General features: G+C 38.2%; 1 protein-coding gene across 1 annotated transcript in view; it reads right to left on the bottom strand.

Moving 5' to 3' along the window:
* Positions 1-16,386, bottom strand: part of Diaph3 (diaphanous related formin 3) — a 242,421-nt gene that overhangs the window by 13,338 nt on the left and 212,697 nt on the right. The window contains 1 exon segment of the mRNA XM_059274292.1: positions 4,165-4,404. Within this exon segment, the coding sequence (XP_059130275.1) occupies positions 4,165-4,404 (240 nt within the window).

Raw genomic sequence — 16,386 nt, 5'->3', positions numbered from 1 at the left:
GCAGATTTGAACCATCTGTTCCTTAAATTTACAAGTCAAAATTATCTCATATATTTTAATGTAATGTTGAACTTTGATAATCAGGGTCAATCCACTCATTAGTTAGAATGCTAATTTTAACTGGAAATAAAATATTTTGGCTATGCCAGTGAGTTCTCTTAAAGAAACACTCTCATCACTAAACAGACTAAAATTTTATAAGTAAGCACTTTGGACACACAAGTATCTACCATCTATATGATGTGTTTCGAAGGAAATGAGTTTACATTTTATCATTAGCAGGGAGTGTGTGTGTGTGTGTGTGTGTGTGTGTGTGTAACATGTATGTGAGCACACAAAATGCCTACTACCAGCTTTTAAAGTGCAATGTATTACTATTTTCACAGAATTTAATGAATGACCAACTGTTCTTCATTTACATTCTACTGTTTATCCTTTTGAAAAGGCAAGGCAAGGTATCCATAACACTACCAAAGCTAGGGACAACATTGCTGTCACTGAAAAATACATCCAAAAGGCTTTCTTACAGAGTGCCCTATCAATTTAGGAGGCCCAGAGTATATATATATATGTGGCAGTGAGGAGGGAAGAGAAAGAGATGGTCCTTGAGTAAAGATCCACATGAAGCTGGTTCAGCATTTGCTGTGTATAAGGGCACTACTCAACACATCTTCCTTTTATAAAGATAGAGGTGTAGAATTTCTTTAGTTAATTGGGGAAAGGGAATCTAAAACTTTTTAGCTCAATAAAATATTTCTATACTTTATCATAAAAACCCATGTCTATACACCAACTCTAATTTTTATATACCTATTATTAAAGTTTCAAGTTGATGTTCGCCTTATAACTCCAATTTACCTTTGCATTTATTAGACATTTACTACATAGCATCTTTCAAATCAGAGGTATCATAGTTATCACTCTGAAAAACAAATGCATACAAAAACAAGTCTGAATATTGAACTATAATGGGTATGGAATTCAAAATCTGTGTACCAATTCCTAAATAGCAATACCAATTCTTTTAAACTCATGCATTAATTATATCTAAGCTTTATCTAAAAGGAAATTTAAAATAAGGATTTCAGATATAGATCATTAAATGCCACATAATTACTCAGCATGTTTGAACAGATTAAAATATTTCTTGGCTTTATACTGTCAAATAAATAAAGAGCTCCATATACGGGGGATTATCAAGAAACCAAATGCTTAATATTTGGAGTGAAAAATTTAATCACAACTGTCAAAGATCAAGCTGCTACTTCTGATAACAAACGTGATGAGATACCATCTTGTTCAATATACACTTTCAACTTGACATGCAGGCTAATAAAAAGGAAGTTGTAAGTATTTATTTTGTTTCTTGTACAACAGAAGTCTCTAAAGAATGATGATCAAAAATGCCCAGCACCAATGCTTGGATACAGACAACTTTTTATCAGCAGACAGATTAACTGGTTTGCACACTAACTGTAGTAAAACAATAAGGACTTGTATTGTATTTGTATAAGATTTTAAAATTACTATGCATCTATAACTGTATCTCAAGGAGAGAATGTTTTCCACTACAAAATAATTATGACAGACTACATTACTGTAATAAAACAACTTCCCTTCATTCTTTAGCTATTTACTATTTACTATGCGCCAGACCCTGCATTAGTCTCTTCCACATCATTAATCAGATCTAGGCTCCTGTCAACATCTCTTTGAGAAGAAGGGATGAAGGAGAATAGGCAGCCAACTTTTGGTACATTAGCTGTACTGCTGCGATGCAAAACCGTAATGTGGAAGTGACACACTGTGTGCTCATCAACAAACCCAGCAGTTTTTCAGGTGTAGAACTGAGTCCTCCACGGTCTTCCCCCTCATCTTCTTCGGCTTTTTTAACTTGGTCGTGTAGCTTCTCCTTCAGCCTCTCAGTCACCAGACCCTGTCAAGGCCTCTCAGACTGTGAAACGGGCTTACTTCTATTGATCTACTCCACCATTCTACTGCAAGCTCCAAGGCCACTAGTTTAGCTTGGAGCTCTATCATCCCAACTGTTAGTGATACCTGTTGCAGACATCGAGAGTTTTTGCTAAGTGTTCTGATAAGGCAACTTAAATAAGCCCTCCTCTAAGACAGTGAGGTAAACAAAAGGAGGGAAATAAGAGCTCGCTCCTTTTTGAGCAAACAGTGCAAGCATGCCATTAGAAAACCAGCCAGCACATGGCTAAAGCACATGGCAGAGATCATCGCTCACTGCTTCCTCTTCTCCTACCACATCTTCCCTGTCTTTCTTCTCACTTTGATGTCTTCTGGCACTGTCATAGGACAGGTACTACAACTCGGCCACTCCCCAAATTTCTGGCATTAATAAGTCACCAGCTCTTCCCAATAGATCTTCTGCAGTGGTGGGAGTAGGCTAAATATTTAATAGAAACATATATTCATTTGCAATGCAAATGTAGTAAATATGACTAAGGAAAGAAATAACTATGCAGTTAAGCTTAAAACTGAATTAGCAAATTTCAGTAGCAATACATCCTCAATGGCAATACTGCTAGGCCAGTACAGCTTAACCTTCTTTCTTCCTGCTAATAGAATTATGTTCCTAAACATATCTGATCACACTACCTGGCTTACAGGTCTAATGCATACCTAGAAAACCACCAGTGCAAGGCACGACTTTTAGGAATATTTATTGACTTCCTACTTCACTCCTATTTCCCCCAATTCCTATCCCATGAAGAAGATAAAGGTACTGGACCAGTTTGTACCCACATGTACAGTGCAATAAGCTTTAAGTCAATCTCTTTTTATTACTTATAAAGTTTTCAAAAAAATACAAACTTATATTTAATAGTCAGTTCTGTTGTTTTTACCTCTGAATACTGAGCCACCACCCTCTTCCTGCTAAGCTGGCATCTCTGGCCTAACTTGACTGCCATATGGGTTTGTAAACAGCTCCATTAAAGCACGGAATCATCACAATATGAAAAAGTAAATATAAATAAGCAAACAAATACAGTTGTGGTTTACCTCTAGGAAATATGAATTCTACATATGCCAGATAAAGTATCTATCACCTACCTTAGCGACATGATATGGTAAAACACACATCACAGGGTTTTACCCAAAGTAAACACTGACACACCAAGCCTTTGGTCTGTGATGCAGGACATATGTCCCCTGCAGCAGGGAATTTTACCCAATACATGAAGATGTGGTACTAAAGGCAGGAAAATAAAGAGGAAGGGAGAAGTACATGAAACACTGATGCCCATGGAGGCCTGGGCTCAGGACAGTTGTGTGAGAAGGTGACTAAAAGCCACCAAGGGGATGGCCATTCACCAACCAACAGCCAAAGCTGAACCAGATTCTCATCTTCTCCACCAAGCTAGCAATAGTAAAAACCAAATTTCTCAATCAGAGAGTGTGGATGTGACAAGGTTTCCTGTGATGTGTAACTAAGAAGAATTTATGACAAATAGATCACTAAAGCATTATTACCATGGCACACCCCAGGCAAGAGGTCTGTTATACAAAACACTGAATGCGTTTGTTGCAAAGAAATTTAAAGCTATGAAAGGAAACAGGGCAAAACGATAAGGCATTATGTAAACTCACTCAGTTTTCATACCTTCTAAAATTACAGTTGGATAGAAACATTTTCAACTCATCAGTGAGGGCTGAAATATGTATATTCTTAATAATACTTTACGTTTAATACATAAAGAAATCTTATTTCTTTTAGTTTGCATATGCAAAATAATGTAAAGAAATATTTAAATAGTTAAAGGCAAAAAATTCAGCAGTCCTAAGCAACAGTTAATACACATCACTAGATGATGGTACCTGAACTAAATAAATATAAAGTTTAAATGATATTTTGATGTTCTATTTCATTGGTTTGAGAAAGCATAGGTTTAGGATATAATTTAGTTATTAAACAAAATCCTTCAGTTGGATTTGCAGATCAGAGAAAATTAATATTTGGATTTAGTTCAGAGGTTGAGTAAATTAGCTCAGTTCACTCTAGGTTTGAGTTCATGGTTCAGTTCAAGTTCTTGATAATGAGCCCATCAAAATAAAAATATTTAAATAATGTAATCAGGGCTGACATTTAAGAGTAAGTGTTCAGGCAAATATGTGTGTTAAAAAAAAAACCAAACTCACTTTACAGAGAGAGCTAAGGTCAAATCCGAAGGTTTGAGCATTCCGGGAGCCAGCGTTCATGTAGTTCCCCATTAGCAACACAAGTTCCAGCAGCTTGCTAAAGCTTTTGCTCTTCCTGATCTCCTCGCAGGCAGTACTGACAGCCATGATGTCAGGTTTGATGTTGTTCACCTGCTCTTCAAATTGAAGCTTAAAGAGAACAGCACTGAGCCGTGGCCGCAGTCTCTTCACATTGCTCATCTGATTGAAAAGAAAATAGCAGATTTCCTTTAAAATGCATGGTATACTTAAGCACTGTACCTCGGCAAGTAATCTGGGATGATTTATTGGTATGACAGTACGGAAGAAGCAATATGTCCCCCCGAAACTGATGGCAAGCACAGGAGAGCTCTGCTTGTTTCTGTAAGGAATCCAGCCATCCTTCAAAAACAAAATTAACAATTCAGATGTGCGATGAAAAGAAAGCTTTAATGAAACAGTGAAATGTAATTAAGCAATCAAATATTTAAAAAAATCAAAGTTTTAAGAAATGTAACAGGACACACAGGAAATAGACTACAAAGCAGTCACATCAACACTAAATAATCTTTGTTCAATACTGAAATACACTGGGTCATGTTTAAAACATATTCAGAAAGGTCTAAAAAGGGTTTGTTTGCCTCAAATAGCAATCGCCGTCCTCAGATGCCCTGCTGACTAACAGTATGTGTTAGATAGAAGGAGAGTAAATAGGGCCCAATTTGTACTAAATTGACTTTCTTCAGAAACACAGAAAGTGGAATGACTCCTGACACATACTAAATTAGCAGAATCAGAGTTAGGAAACATGGGCGTAGCAGGAGACAGAGTGGTACAAAGCCACAGGGCTGTCACAGGCCAAGGTAACCTTAGGGGGACTCAGTTTGGCTGCTGAGACTAGGAAGGCTAGAGGTGTGAGGAAGCACAGAGAGCCCCATTCTTCCCTGCACACCCTTTCTTCTAGCTATACAGGAGAAAAATCCACTTAGGTGGAGCTAGAAACCGCCCTCAGTTAAGATGAATTCCTTAATGAAACACATTAGCAATATGAGGTCTTGGTAACACTGATGGGGCAGTGATAATAAAACTGCTGAAGCCGTTCAAGCAAATATCAAAAGATGTTCGAGACAAAGACAGATAACCGTAAGACAACACAACAGGATGATTAAAAGGGATGAAGTCTCACGTCCAAGATCCTAAAAGAAAGAGTAAAATGTGATGTCAAATAAAGCCTATATGGACACAGATATAATAAAAATCAGGATTGTTCAGGAAAATAAAATTAATTGTTATTTAAAATAGGTGTGACTGGAGACTCAGTGGTAGAGGAACTGCATAGTATACATAAGGCCCTAGATTAGACTCTGATTTAAAAAGAGGGTACAGACTTCCTTAATATTTGACCAACCTTCTGACTTTAAAAAAATGGAAAATAAAACAATGACCTTTGAGTAAATATCTTCTGAGGAGACAAATCCTCATAGTGCCTGATGTTTCATCAACGTAATATAAGTAGTAATTTATCCGCAGCCACGTGACATGTCATGTGTGTGCAGTGCAATAAGCAAGCTTCTAAAGAACCCAGCTAGCTTAACTAGTAAAATTCCCCTCCACAGGCAGCATAAATGCTTTCCATTTCCTTGGTTTCAAAGAATGTCTGCAATTCCTGTCTAGGGAAAAATAAAACAAAACAAAAAGAAGAAACACCTTTTCTCTTACAATATAGTAAAAAGACAGTATACTCTACAAAGATAACTTAATGTGTTTTATCACTTAAGCCATATAAACTTATAGAAAGAGAAAAGGTCACTCTATTATAAAATTAAGTCCTATGGAACAGTGGTACATGAATTGATCCTTTTAGATGTCTAACACAAAAAGTAGGGATAAATGGTGATTACCTCTCAGAAAAATCACTTGATTTGGCTTAAAATACATCTCATGACCAGATTAACTTGCCCAGATTATTTTTTAATCCTTAAACACTGTGATGGTAGATACCCACATACCTTGGTAGTATGGATGCTACTGTATTAAATTTAATACCTTTAGAATAGTGAAGGACACAGAAGAGGACTAAAGTGTAGGACATATGATCATGGCCACTTAAAAGAGGAATGATGACCCATGCCATCTCTGCTTTTCCTCGGTCCTCACTGGGATTATAAAATCAGGTGCAGACACTTTACAGGTAACACTGGAAATAATTCTCTAGTACCCCATGCAATGCTGAGATATTGCAAAATATGTTAATTCTAGCACATATTAATGTACTATTTTATGCACAAAGAGGAAGAGGAAAAAAATGGCTGTTTAAATGCCTATATTATACCACCCCAAAATATGCTAAAGTTTTCCTTCTGACAAGCTAACCATATGTAGCCAACACAAAGTAATTAATTTTCCTAGAAAAACATAACCCAGATTTGTATGACTAATGAGTGTATCTGGCACAGAGGACAGGTACCTTGAAAAGAGAAAGTCTATGATGTAATGCAGAACAAAGGGCTACATGTTCCTGAAAATCCTGACAAAGCAAAGTCATGGAAGGTAACCTAAAAGCAGCAGCTGGGAGGAGGATTTTTGTTTTCATTAGCTCTCTGGTTCATATTTTTCTTTCCTGTAAACTTGGATAAATTAGTATTGGGCTGTTACTAATTACATATCTGAGACAAAATGACTGTGCAGGCATGGAAAACAGAGGTCCACCTCAGCTCCTTGTATTGAATGGATTCCTTGTTTAAGGATGGGGACCACCTCAGAGCAACGGTCCAAGAACAAAAGGAGTAAGGGTATTCTTCAGCGCAGGATTTAAACCAAAGTTTGCCTCTTCGGGTAGACTAAAGTTTTAAAACAATAAAGGTGGGGGAAATATATGTATAAACTTGAAGAACATTTTCTGTTCCTCACCATTTCCCATATTTTTATCAACACTGAGGACTCACATTCTGCTCTTAGGGAACTGTCAGTCAGTGAATGCAGAACTGGAGTGTATGGTGCTGTCCCAGTACTCCGAGTGGCAACAGAAAGTCACCGAGGAGAGAGCAGATGGGAAACCGAACAGTGGGGCAGGAGGAATGGGAAAACTGACCTGCAAGCTGAATCATGAGAACGGCGGCGGGGGAGACACACACGACTATGAGTGCCTTTTACAGTTAAGATTACTGTGTTAGTTATATAAACTCAAGATACCCAAATCTATCATACTGATTTATAATCTGAAGATTGAGCCAAAAAATTAAAAGGTGCTTTGACTTCAGCTGTACTTTGGAAAACTTTTAAAAAAAAGATTTACTTTATTTTATGTGAGTGAGTGTTGGGCATGTATGTCTGTGCACCATGTACCTGCAGTGCATGCAGGGGCCAGGAGAGGGCACAGATCCTGGCAAACTAGAGCTGCAGCACCATGGGAATCGAACCCAGGTTTTCTGGGAGAGCAGAAAGAAATCACTGAGGCCTCTCTCTAGCCTATGAGTCCTGTTTCTGAAGGCAGAGTAGGACAGCTGATTGCCATCATTCACAAATAACACACGCTGGTTAGAGTGCTAAGCAGAGCAGAGCAAACAAGGAGCAAGGTCACAAACCAAGAAGGGAAGTTCTAGTTCAAAATCTGTTATTGGGCATATACATGAGAGATGGCACAGCAAAATGCAAGTCAATAAACACAATCAGCAAGCAACGAGAACAGACTAGACCCACTCTGCACTATGAGAGTCACAGAAGAATTGACTATTGTTTTTGGAGCCCACCTCTTCTCATTTAGTACTGTCTTGAACAGTGGAAGATGTAACATCCATCCCATAATTTCATTATGGGATAATTTTATCCATTATTCCATAGAGGAAAGGAAATCAATTTGTGAATTTTATAGAAACTGTGTATTAACACATAATATAGTTTTCCTTAGAGTGTCTTTTATTAAAGTCGGGAGTTGGACTTATTAAAAACTAGAGGGATTTTTCTCCTCTTCTACTTGGCAGAGTTTATACGTTCTTATCTCAAAAGAAACTTAAGTGATCGGTCTCTTTGTCAATATTCCTTAAAGTCATAAAGCTAACCAGTGAAGTTTCCAACACTACATTTAACCTGTTTATTAAAAAGATACCAGTTCCAATCCTAATTGCCTTAATGTTCCAGATGCATGCCTCACTATAAGGGACGATGGAACAAGGCCTCCTGTAACACGAATCTTAAATAGTCTTATTAATAAAAAAAAAACTAATAAAAAATTAATAAAAAATAGTGCCAGCTATTGGGGTGGGTAAATTCTGAAAGATCAGAGAGACAGAACAAGCCACAGCTAACCTCACCTCACCAACTTCTCAGCTGATCCTGTTCCCTCAAACTGGAAGCCTCTGAGTCCTCATCCGAATGGATCTCAGCCAAACTGCAGCTAAAAGCCTAAAAGCTAAACAGAGTCTAGTTCCAGGTCCTCACGCCTTATATACCATTCTGCTTTCTGCCATCACTTCCTGGGATTAAAGGTGTGTGTCACCATACCTGGCTGTTTCCAGTGTGGCCTCGAACTCACAGAGACCCGGATGGATCTCTGCCTCCAAGTGATAGGATTAAAGGTGTGTGTGCCACCATTTTCTGGCCTCTATGTCTATGTAGTGGCTGTTCTGTCCTCTGACCCCAGATAAGTTTATTAGGGTGACAACATATTGGGGGACACAATATCACCACAGCCTCCAGCTACTTTGCACCTTAGCACCACTCAGAGGACCAGAGTGTGGACATTCACAGTCACAACGTATAAACTGTGGAATGGACCTCAAGCTCCACGTACTATGTTTTCTTATGAAAATGATCTTTAATTTCCCAAGCACCGTTTCTAGGCACCACATCACATCACAGAGCATGGTCCTTGCAGCTTTGGCCTGCCATCCTCTCGATGTCTTTCAGTTCTCCTTCACACACAGGGCTGTTCCCTACAGTGCTGACATGTTCCCACTCCTACAGATCTCCTTCTCTAACATCCTCTGCTTAGACTTGGGGAGAGTGACCCTTCCCTTTTCTGTGGGGGAGGGCTGATAAGCAAAGGGGTGGTCAAAACAGGAGCTCCGCTTCTGAGAGGCAAGGGCAGCACTTGGAGATCTAACAGGAGTGGAGACATTAAAATAAAGTTTTTAACTCGCTCTTTCTAATTGTGTGAAAAAAATATGTCTATCTTCCACTGTTATCAGGCCAATATGTTCATGATCTCCAGAAAACTCTGGGGGGGAAAAGTTAATTTCATTTGTAGAAAAGCTGTAAAAAAAAAAAAGAAAGAAAGAAAGAAAAAACTATTCATGTGCCTTATGTCTGAGTAGTACTCAGAATATCAAAAATGTTTTTAAAATAAATGTGGCCTTATGATATTAAAGCTGTTATGCTAAAATTATTTAAGAAAACTAAACAACAGCAAAGTACATATGGTACAATTTTTACATACTTCATAGATGCAAGGCAACGCCAAGGCTTGTACATTTATACTCTCTATAAATCTGCTTTCAGTTTCAATGATTCCTCTGCTCGCTCCAATATACTATTAAACCTATGAATTCAAATTTTCAATGTAGTTACTGAACTTTTCAGTTTGAGCATTCCCATATGGTACATTTTTGTCATTTTCATTTCCTTGCAAATATTTCTTAATTAAACCATATTTTCATTTCCCTTGTCTGCCCCCTTCCCCCAATCCTTTCATTCTGAGCTTTGGAGATCATCACCATATCCACATTATGTTTGCAGAAATAAATCCACAATTGAAACCATTTGGGAACAGATTTATTTTGCCATTCTTCCTAACAATTTGTCTAATTTTCTTATTCCTTAATTTTAAGTACTGTATTCTAAAGCTGTACCCATGCCAATTCCCACAGCCTCACTTTGGAGATTATGTATTCTTACTTCAGCAGAAAAATCAGTCACTGAGTGATCACCTTGGGTGGCATGAGCTTCCTTCCATGCCTTCAGTGTTTGAAAAGCTCTGTAAATTAAGACATATTTCTCTAGCTTTCTAACTAAGTAGCATTCAATCTCCTAAATCTTCTCGGAAGAGTTAGACATTAGTTTTGTGATGGGGAGGGGCATCCGAGTATATCTTTCCCTATGGTGGTGACCCTCATGCCTAAAACAGCTTTCTCTTTTCCTCTGTTCAAAAAAAAAAAAAAATATCAAGTATGTTGATAATGCCTTCCCTCCATTGAACAGGACCAGGAGTTCAGTACTTCCGAGGATGGCTGGACTTCCAGATGCTATTCCACACATGTCCTGCAGGACATCCAGATGCTTTATTCCACACTCATCCTGACATAGCCACTTTCTAGCAAACTGTGCTCAGTGTCAGCCTCTAGACACTGACCTACTCGAGGTAGATCCCCACAGAAGAGCTCAAGTCCCCATGCAGAAAGTCCCATCCTCTTTAGCCCTGCAAATGGTTTTTCTAGTATAACAACTGCTTTCTGGCTCATGGATCAAAGACGCATATCCTCTCCTACAACTCATCTTTGGGAAGTAAGTGGAAACTTTCCAATACAACAAAGGCTAAGGAGCTGAGTTCTGGAGATATATGAGTTTCTCTTCTCACAGAACACAACTTGCTCTACAGACAGTCCGGTCCCAAGCAGTAAGCCTGTATACTTTCTCTAGTTTTCATATTCTACATGGTTCTCATAAATATGTTCAATTTATTGCTATATATTTTACAGTTTCTGATGTTACTAGAAATAGAATTCTAAAAATATTTTATTATGGTACAATTTCTGCTATTAAACTATAGAAACCACTTCACTCCAATTAATCAATTATTTAGTTTTCACCTAATATGTACTATCATATTCCATACTGTGACTATATAAATTGCTATCTAAAAAATTTTTCTGTTAGGCTTTTCCTTTTAATAGTAATAATTCATGAAGATACTTTTAGGCCACAGGGATACTTCAAATAAATACATTTATATAATATATATCAAAAGTTACTTGTGTATTTAATTTATCAAAAATTCTACATGTATGTAATATATCAAAAGTTCCACATCTTTATAACATATCAAAAGTTCCACATGTAGATAACATATCAAAAGTTCCTATGAGAACACCACAATGAAAGAACAGTCATCACAGCATTTCCTGAATTTCATGAAAACTGACCTTCACAGACCTTTCAAACACAACAGTAGTTTAAGGAACATGGAATAAAACTGCAAATGAGCCAAGATATATCTTCAATAATTATAAATTAAGCGAGAACTGAAAGAAAATTGCCTAATTCTACAATAATTTAGTTAAGTATAGCCTCATTTCCCTACTATATTCCCTGAAAAGTCTCACAGGGATCCATGAGACATCTGTATTCAAACTTCTGGGGTACAGAAGAAAAACATCCTAGGCAATGGACAATAGTCTTATCCAAGAAGTAACCCACAAACATTGCTTTGCAAAGTGCTGAATCATAATACACCTTTTTGCTCACATGTGGAAAACATTGTAGGCTTTATTCCTAATGAATGATGCATGACTAGTAATGAGGATGTGACTGTAATGGTGTTTTGTTTTTGTTTTCCAAATGAAACAAATTAAGCCAATTATGCAATAAAATTTCAGTACTATATAGATGGCCTAGAACATGCTTCTATACAAAAAGGAATACATAAACCATCAAAAAGAAAAATGTCACAATTCCATTATGAACTTAAATGTGTCCCTTTGTAGTTTTGATTACATAGACTATTTTAAATCCCCAAGTTAAAAAAGCAGAAACACAAGTTCCAAAAATAGATCTGAAATGAGCAACAATTTCAAGTCTTCATTTAGATATACTTAACAGCAAAGTTAAACTTCAAAGGTTAAAAGCAATGTTCCATAGGAATGCAGCATAAAGGAGTCCCTGATAAAAGTAACTGAGTTCAAAAGGCACCGACAGCAAACAGAAACACAAGAGAGACTGGCACCATAGGAAAAGAAGGATGGCCTTTGGTGCTATGAATAAATGAAAAATGGGGTGATATAAGTAACGAATGAAGGCAGATGGCATCATTTTAATCAATACTTTCATGAGGACTTGGCATTTGAGCCCCAAAGCAGTAAACAGTGAAAATAAAGAGAAATGTAACCTGATGACAAGAAACTGGAGATGGATGAAATAATGGGCAAGGAAGAGAGTATCAAAAGATGAGGGCAAAACCAGAAACCAGATCTCTTCAAAATTATGTAAGAAACCACAAGAATAAAAAGAAAACTGGAAAGGATTCCTGGACACCAGAATAACTGATAAAGGCAATCCTTGAGGAAGAAGGAAAATGATCCCAAACAGAACACCAGCAATAGAATGTAACTAAAAACAGAAAGGGGGTGGGGTACTGCTGTTTAATTCTTTTTTGAGGCAGAGCCTCATGAAGCCCAGGCTCATGTCAAACTCCCTATGCTGGCAATGCTAAACCCTGAATACTGGATCCCCTGCTTCTACTCCCTAAACACAGGAATTACAAGCATGTACTATCATGACTGGACAGAAACAAGAGAGTTTATCCAATGAGTTTAAAATCTCCTTTTGAAATATATTCTCTAGGGCTGATGGGAAAGACTTGGGTGCCAAGTCCACTGGCTTGACTTCGATCCCTGGGAATCATGTGGTGGAAGGACAGGGATGACTTCAGAAATATCTTCTGACTATGCCACATGTTCCCCCAAGTGGGACATGTCATCCAACAAGGCCTAGGCCCAATCCAATAAGGTTGGTTAACTCATACACCTTCTCAGGTAGTGCCACTCCCTGATCACTAAGCATCCAAATATATGAGCTTTGAGGGAACATTCTTATTTAAACCACCACATTGCACTCTTGGTCCCCATAGGCTTATATCATAATACAAATATGCACTCTTTCCAACTTCAAAAATGCTCATTTCCTATCCTCAACATTGTTTAAAAGTCCAAAGTTCAAAGTCTCTTCTGAGACTCAAGGCAATCTCATAGCTTTAAAAATCAAAATAAAAAACAGTTTATATACTTCTAAAAATAAAATAGAACACTACAAAAAGGAGGAAAAAAAGAATAGTGAGGAAATGTTGGACCAAACAAACTAAAAATCAACAAGGAAAACTCCAAATTAGCATCTCCATGTCTGATGGCAAACTGCTCTTCAGCTTTCCAAAGCTTTCAGCTTTGCTGACTTCAACATCTGTGGGAGCCCACAAAGGTTTTCTAGTGAGATCTGAGCTTACTTTACACAGCACGGCTTCATTAGGGGATGGCTTGACCACATATATGGTCACCAGGTGTCTGGGATGGTCTGCATTTGGTTGTGCTGAGGGTAGGTCTTTTGCTCCACCCCTTGGCATTCCTTTAAAAGTCCTTTAGTAGAAACAGAAGGGCTGGTGGATTTTGACACAGGCCCTCCTGAGGCTATCCTGTGTTTCTGTCTCTTTCCTCTATACTTTATCTACATATTTCTCACTTCTCCCTCCTCAAAAGTACTGAAAAGAATGCAGCTTTTTTGGGCAGGTATCCATGACTGTGGCATCTCCAACATCTTGGGGTCTCCAATACAATCCAAGCTTCACTTTCATAGGTTCATATAAGGGCTTCTCCATGCTTCCATGCAGGGACACCCATGACACATGCCTGGTTTCAAAGGCTTTCATTAGCCATGGAAGGAGCTTCCACACCCTTTTTCTTGTATTCTTAACTCCAAAGGCATAACCACATGGTGGAAGCTGACAAGTTCCACTCTTTTCGGGGGCTGAAACATGGCCACTTCCTTTAGTTACATTTGCATCAAATTTCTGATGTTAAAGGTTACTTTCACTGCTTAAGCTTTTAATTCTTTTTCACAAATTAGAAGCCTAGCTGGGTGGGATCTTGCCCTAGGTTCACCACACCCTTTACTCTATTTAGCATCAGAATGTAAACTTTTTATCTCCTTGAGCACTAGACTCCAACAAAACAATTCCTGGCATTATTTTTCTCCTCAAACTGTGCATTTTGCATTTCTCCATGCCCCAGTTGCTACATTTCACTACAGATCCGCATAGGAGTGATCACTACTAACCATGTGACATGAGAAATACTAGGCTGTTTTGAAATCTTTTCTGTCAGTGCTACTAATCCAATACTCATCAATTTAGCCTCTGGCAAATTTTTAGCACATGGGCAGAAACCAGCTACATTCTTTGTAAAAATATCACAACAACAGTCTCTAGAATACTTGTTAATATTCTGCCCCTCTGAAACTTCTTGATCTGGGTCCCCACATTCCACATCACCCTCATCACCACTGTTTTCCATGGTCCTACTGATAGATTCACAACATGCCCCCACATTGGGCATGCCCGGCAGACCTAGACACTTCCGCCTAGCCATTTCCAGGTCAAGATAGCCATTTCCGGGTCAAAACGTCTCCTGTGACCAGGACCCCATGGCTTTGCATGGTTTCGTAAAGCGCGCAGCGCAACCATGTGATTTACGGCGCATGTGTGGAGTAGCCACATGAGCCTGTGTACACGGGCGCAGTCCAGCCTTTATAAGCCGGCGCCATATTCCCGGATTCTCTCCTTATGCACGATATGGCTTCTCTCCTTATGCACGTGTCTTTCTGCAGGCCTGTCACATCTGTCTCTCTCTCTATATATATATCTTAATAAAACTCTTGTTAGTGGATTCTGTCATGTTTCGTGACATTTCCTCACAGGGTAAGAGCACCGCCAAATAACTAACAGCTATTAGGATGGCCCACTAAGCTTAGAGTGCCCAACCACTTTCCTAATCTTAAGTCCCAAAGTCCATATTCTTCCAAAACAAAACAAAACAAAAAAACAGCATGATCAGGCCCTGTTACAGCAATATTCTACTACAATGGGTATCAACTTGTGTCTCAGTCATGGTACTATTGTTGTGAAGAAACACCATGACCAATGCAACTCTTGTAAATAGAACATTTAATTGGGGTTTGCTTACCATTTGAGAGGTTTTGTCCATTACCATCATGGCTGAGAGCATGGTGGCATGCATGGTGCTGGAGTAGTAGCTAAAAGCTACATCTTGAACCAGAGAGAGAGAGAGACAGAGAGAGACAGAGACAGAGACAGAGACAGAGAACAAAATATGGCATAGTGTAACACACTTTCTCCAACAAAGTCACAGCCAGGCTACAACAAAGCCTTCAGCAAGGCCACAACTCTTAAACCTACTCAAATAATGCCACTCCCAGATGACTAAGCATTCAAATATATGAGCCTATAGGGGACATTTTATTCAAGCCATCACACTGAGGTTACATTTTCTCTTAACAATATAGTTTAAAAAATACAAATTGTAACTTAGTGTACAACAGCCTATGCTTCCAGGACTCTAAAAACTACAGCTGGAAGACAGTAAGTTCAGGGTCAGCCTGGGCTACACACTAAGAGCATAGCTTAAAGCACACGTAAATAAAAAGTACAATCTATTCTACTTTAACTTTGGCTTGCTGCTGCCATTTCATTGATGTGAGTAAAATGAATATATAGAAGAAGCAATCCCTTCAATTCATTCATTGACATGAATGAAATGAATATATGGAAGAACTCAATCCATTCATGGTTTTGCAAATTTTCCTGAACTGGAGGGATTTGAAAAATCATTAAAATAATAAAAACACACTTCCATTCAAGCGTCACTTTGACTTAAGCCCCTGAACTTGCAAGTGTTTAAATAATTAAATATTCAAGACTGATTAGCAGATGAAGTAAAAGTTAATCAAAAAATAAAAAAGTCTTAAACTGAAGGAAAGATTCAAACAATGCCTTCAACAGAACAATTTATGAGGGAGAATACTGTAGCTGATCCTTTGACCTCTAGGTCAAAAAGCTAATACCACTAAGGAAGAGTCTAGGGTTTTGATTGCTTGTTTTCTTCTTTTTGGTGAGGCTGAGGCAGGGACATTAGAATGGCTCCCAGGCTTCAGAATAGCTTATTTAAAAGTAATGAGAAAGAGGCATTTTCCTGTGGTGTTTGCTAACTGGCTTATATTTAAAAGCTACTACTCAAAATAATGTTCATGACTAATTCCCTGATATTTTGTGTGTGCCATTTTATATAATCTTGCTCTTTCTCTGATGCCACCATATTAATGTAAAAGGAGTTGGGTATTTATTACAAACACAGGCTCGCGAACAATGATACCTTGCTGTGTTTCTTAGTTTTGATTATTTGTAGTTTTCATTCTGCTTCTCCAGTAGGA

This window comes from Peromyscus eremicus, chromosome 9 (genome assembly GCF_949786415.1).
Source record: "Peromyscus eremicus chromosome 9, PerEre_H2_v1, whole genome shotgun sequence".
Taxonomy (NCBI): domain Eukaryota; kingdom Metazoa; phylum Chordata; class Mammalia; order Rodentia; family Cricetidae; genus Peromyscus; species Peromyscus eremicus.
The sequence above is the reverse complement of the archived record's forward strand: the minus strand, read 5'-3'. Positions and strand labels throughout refer to the sequence as shown.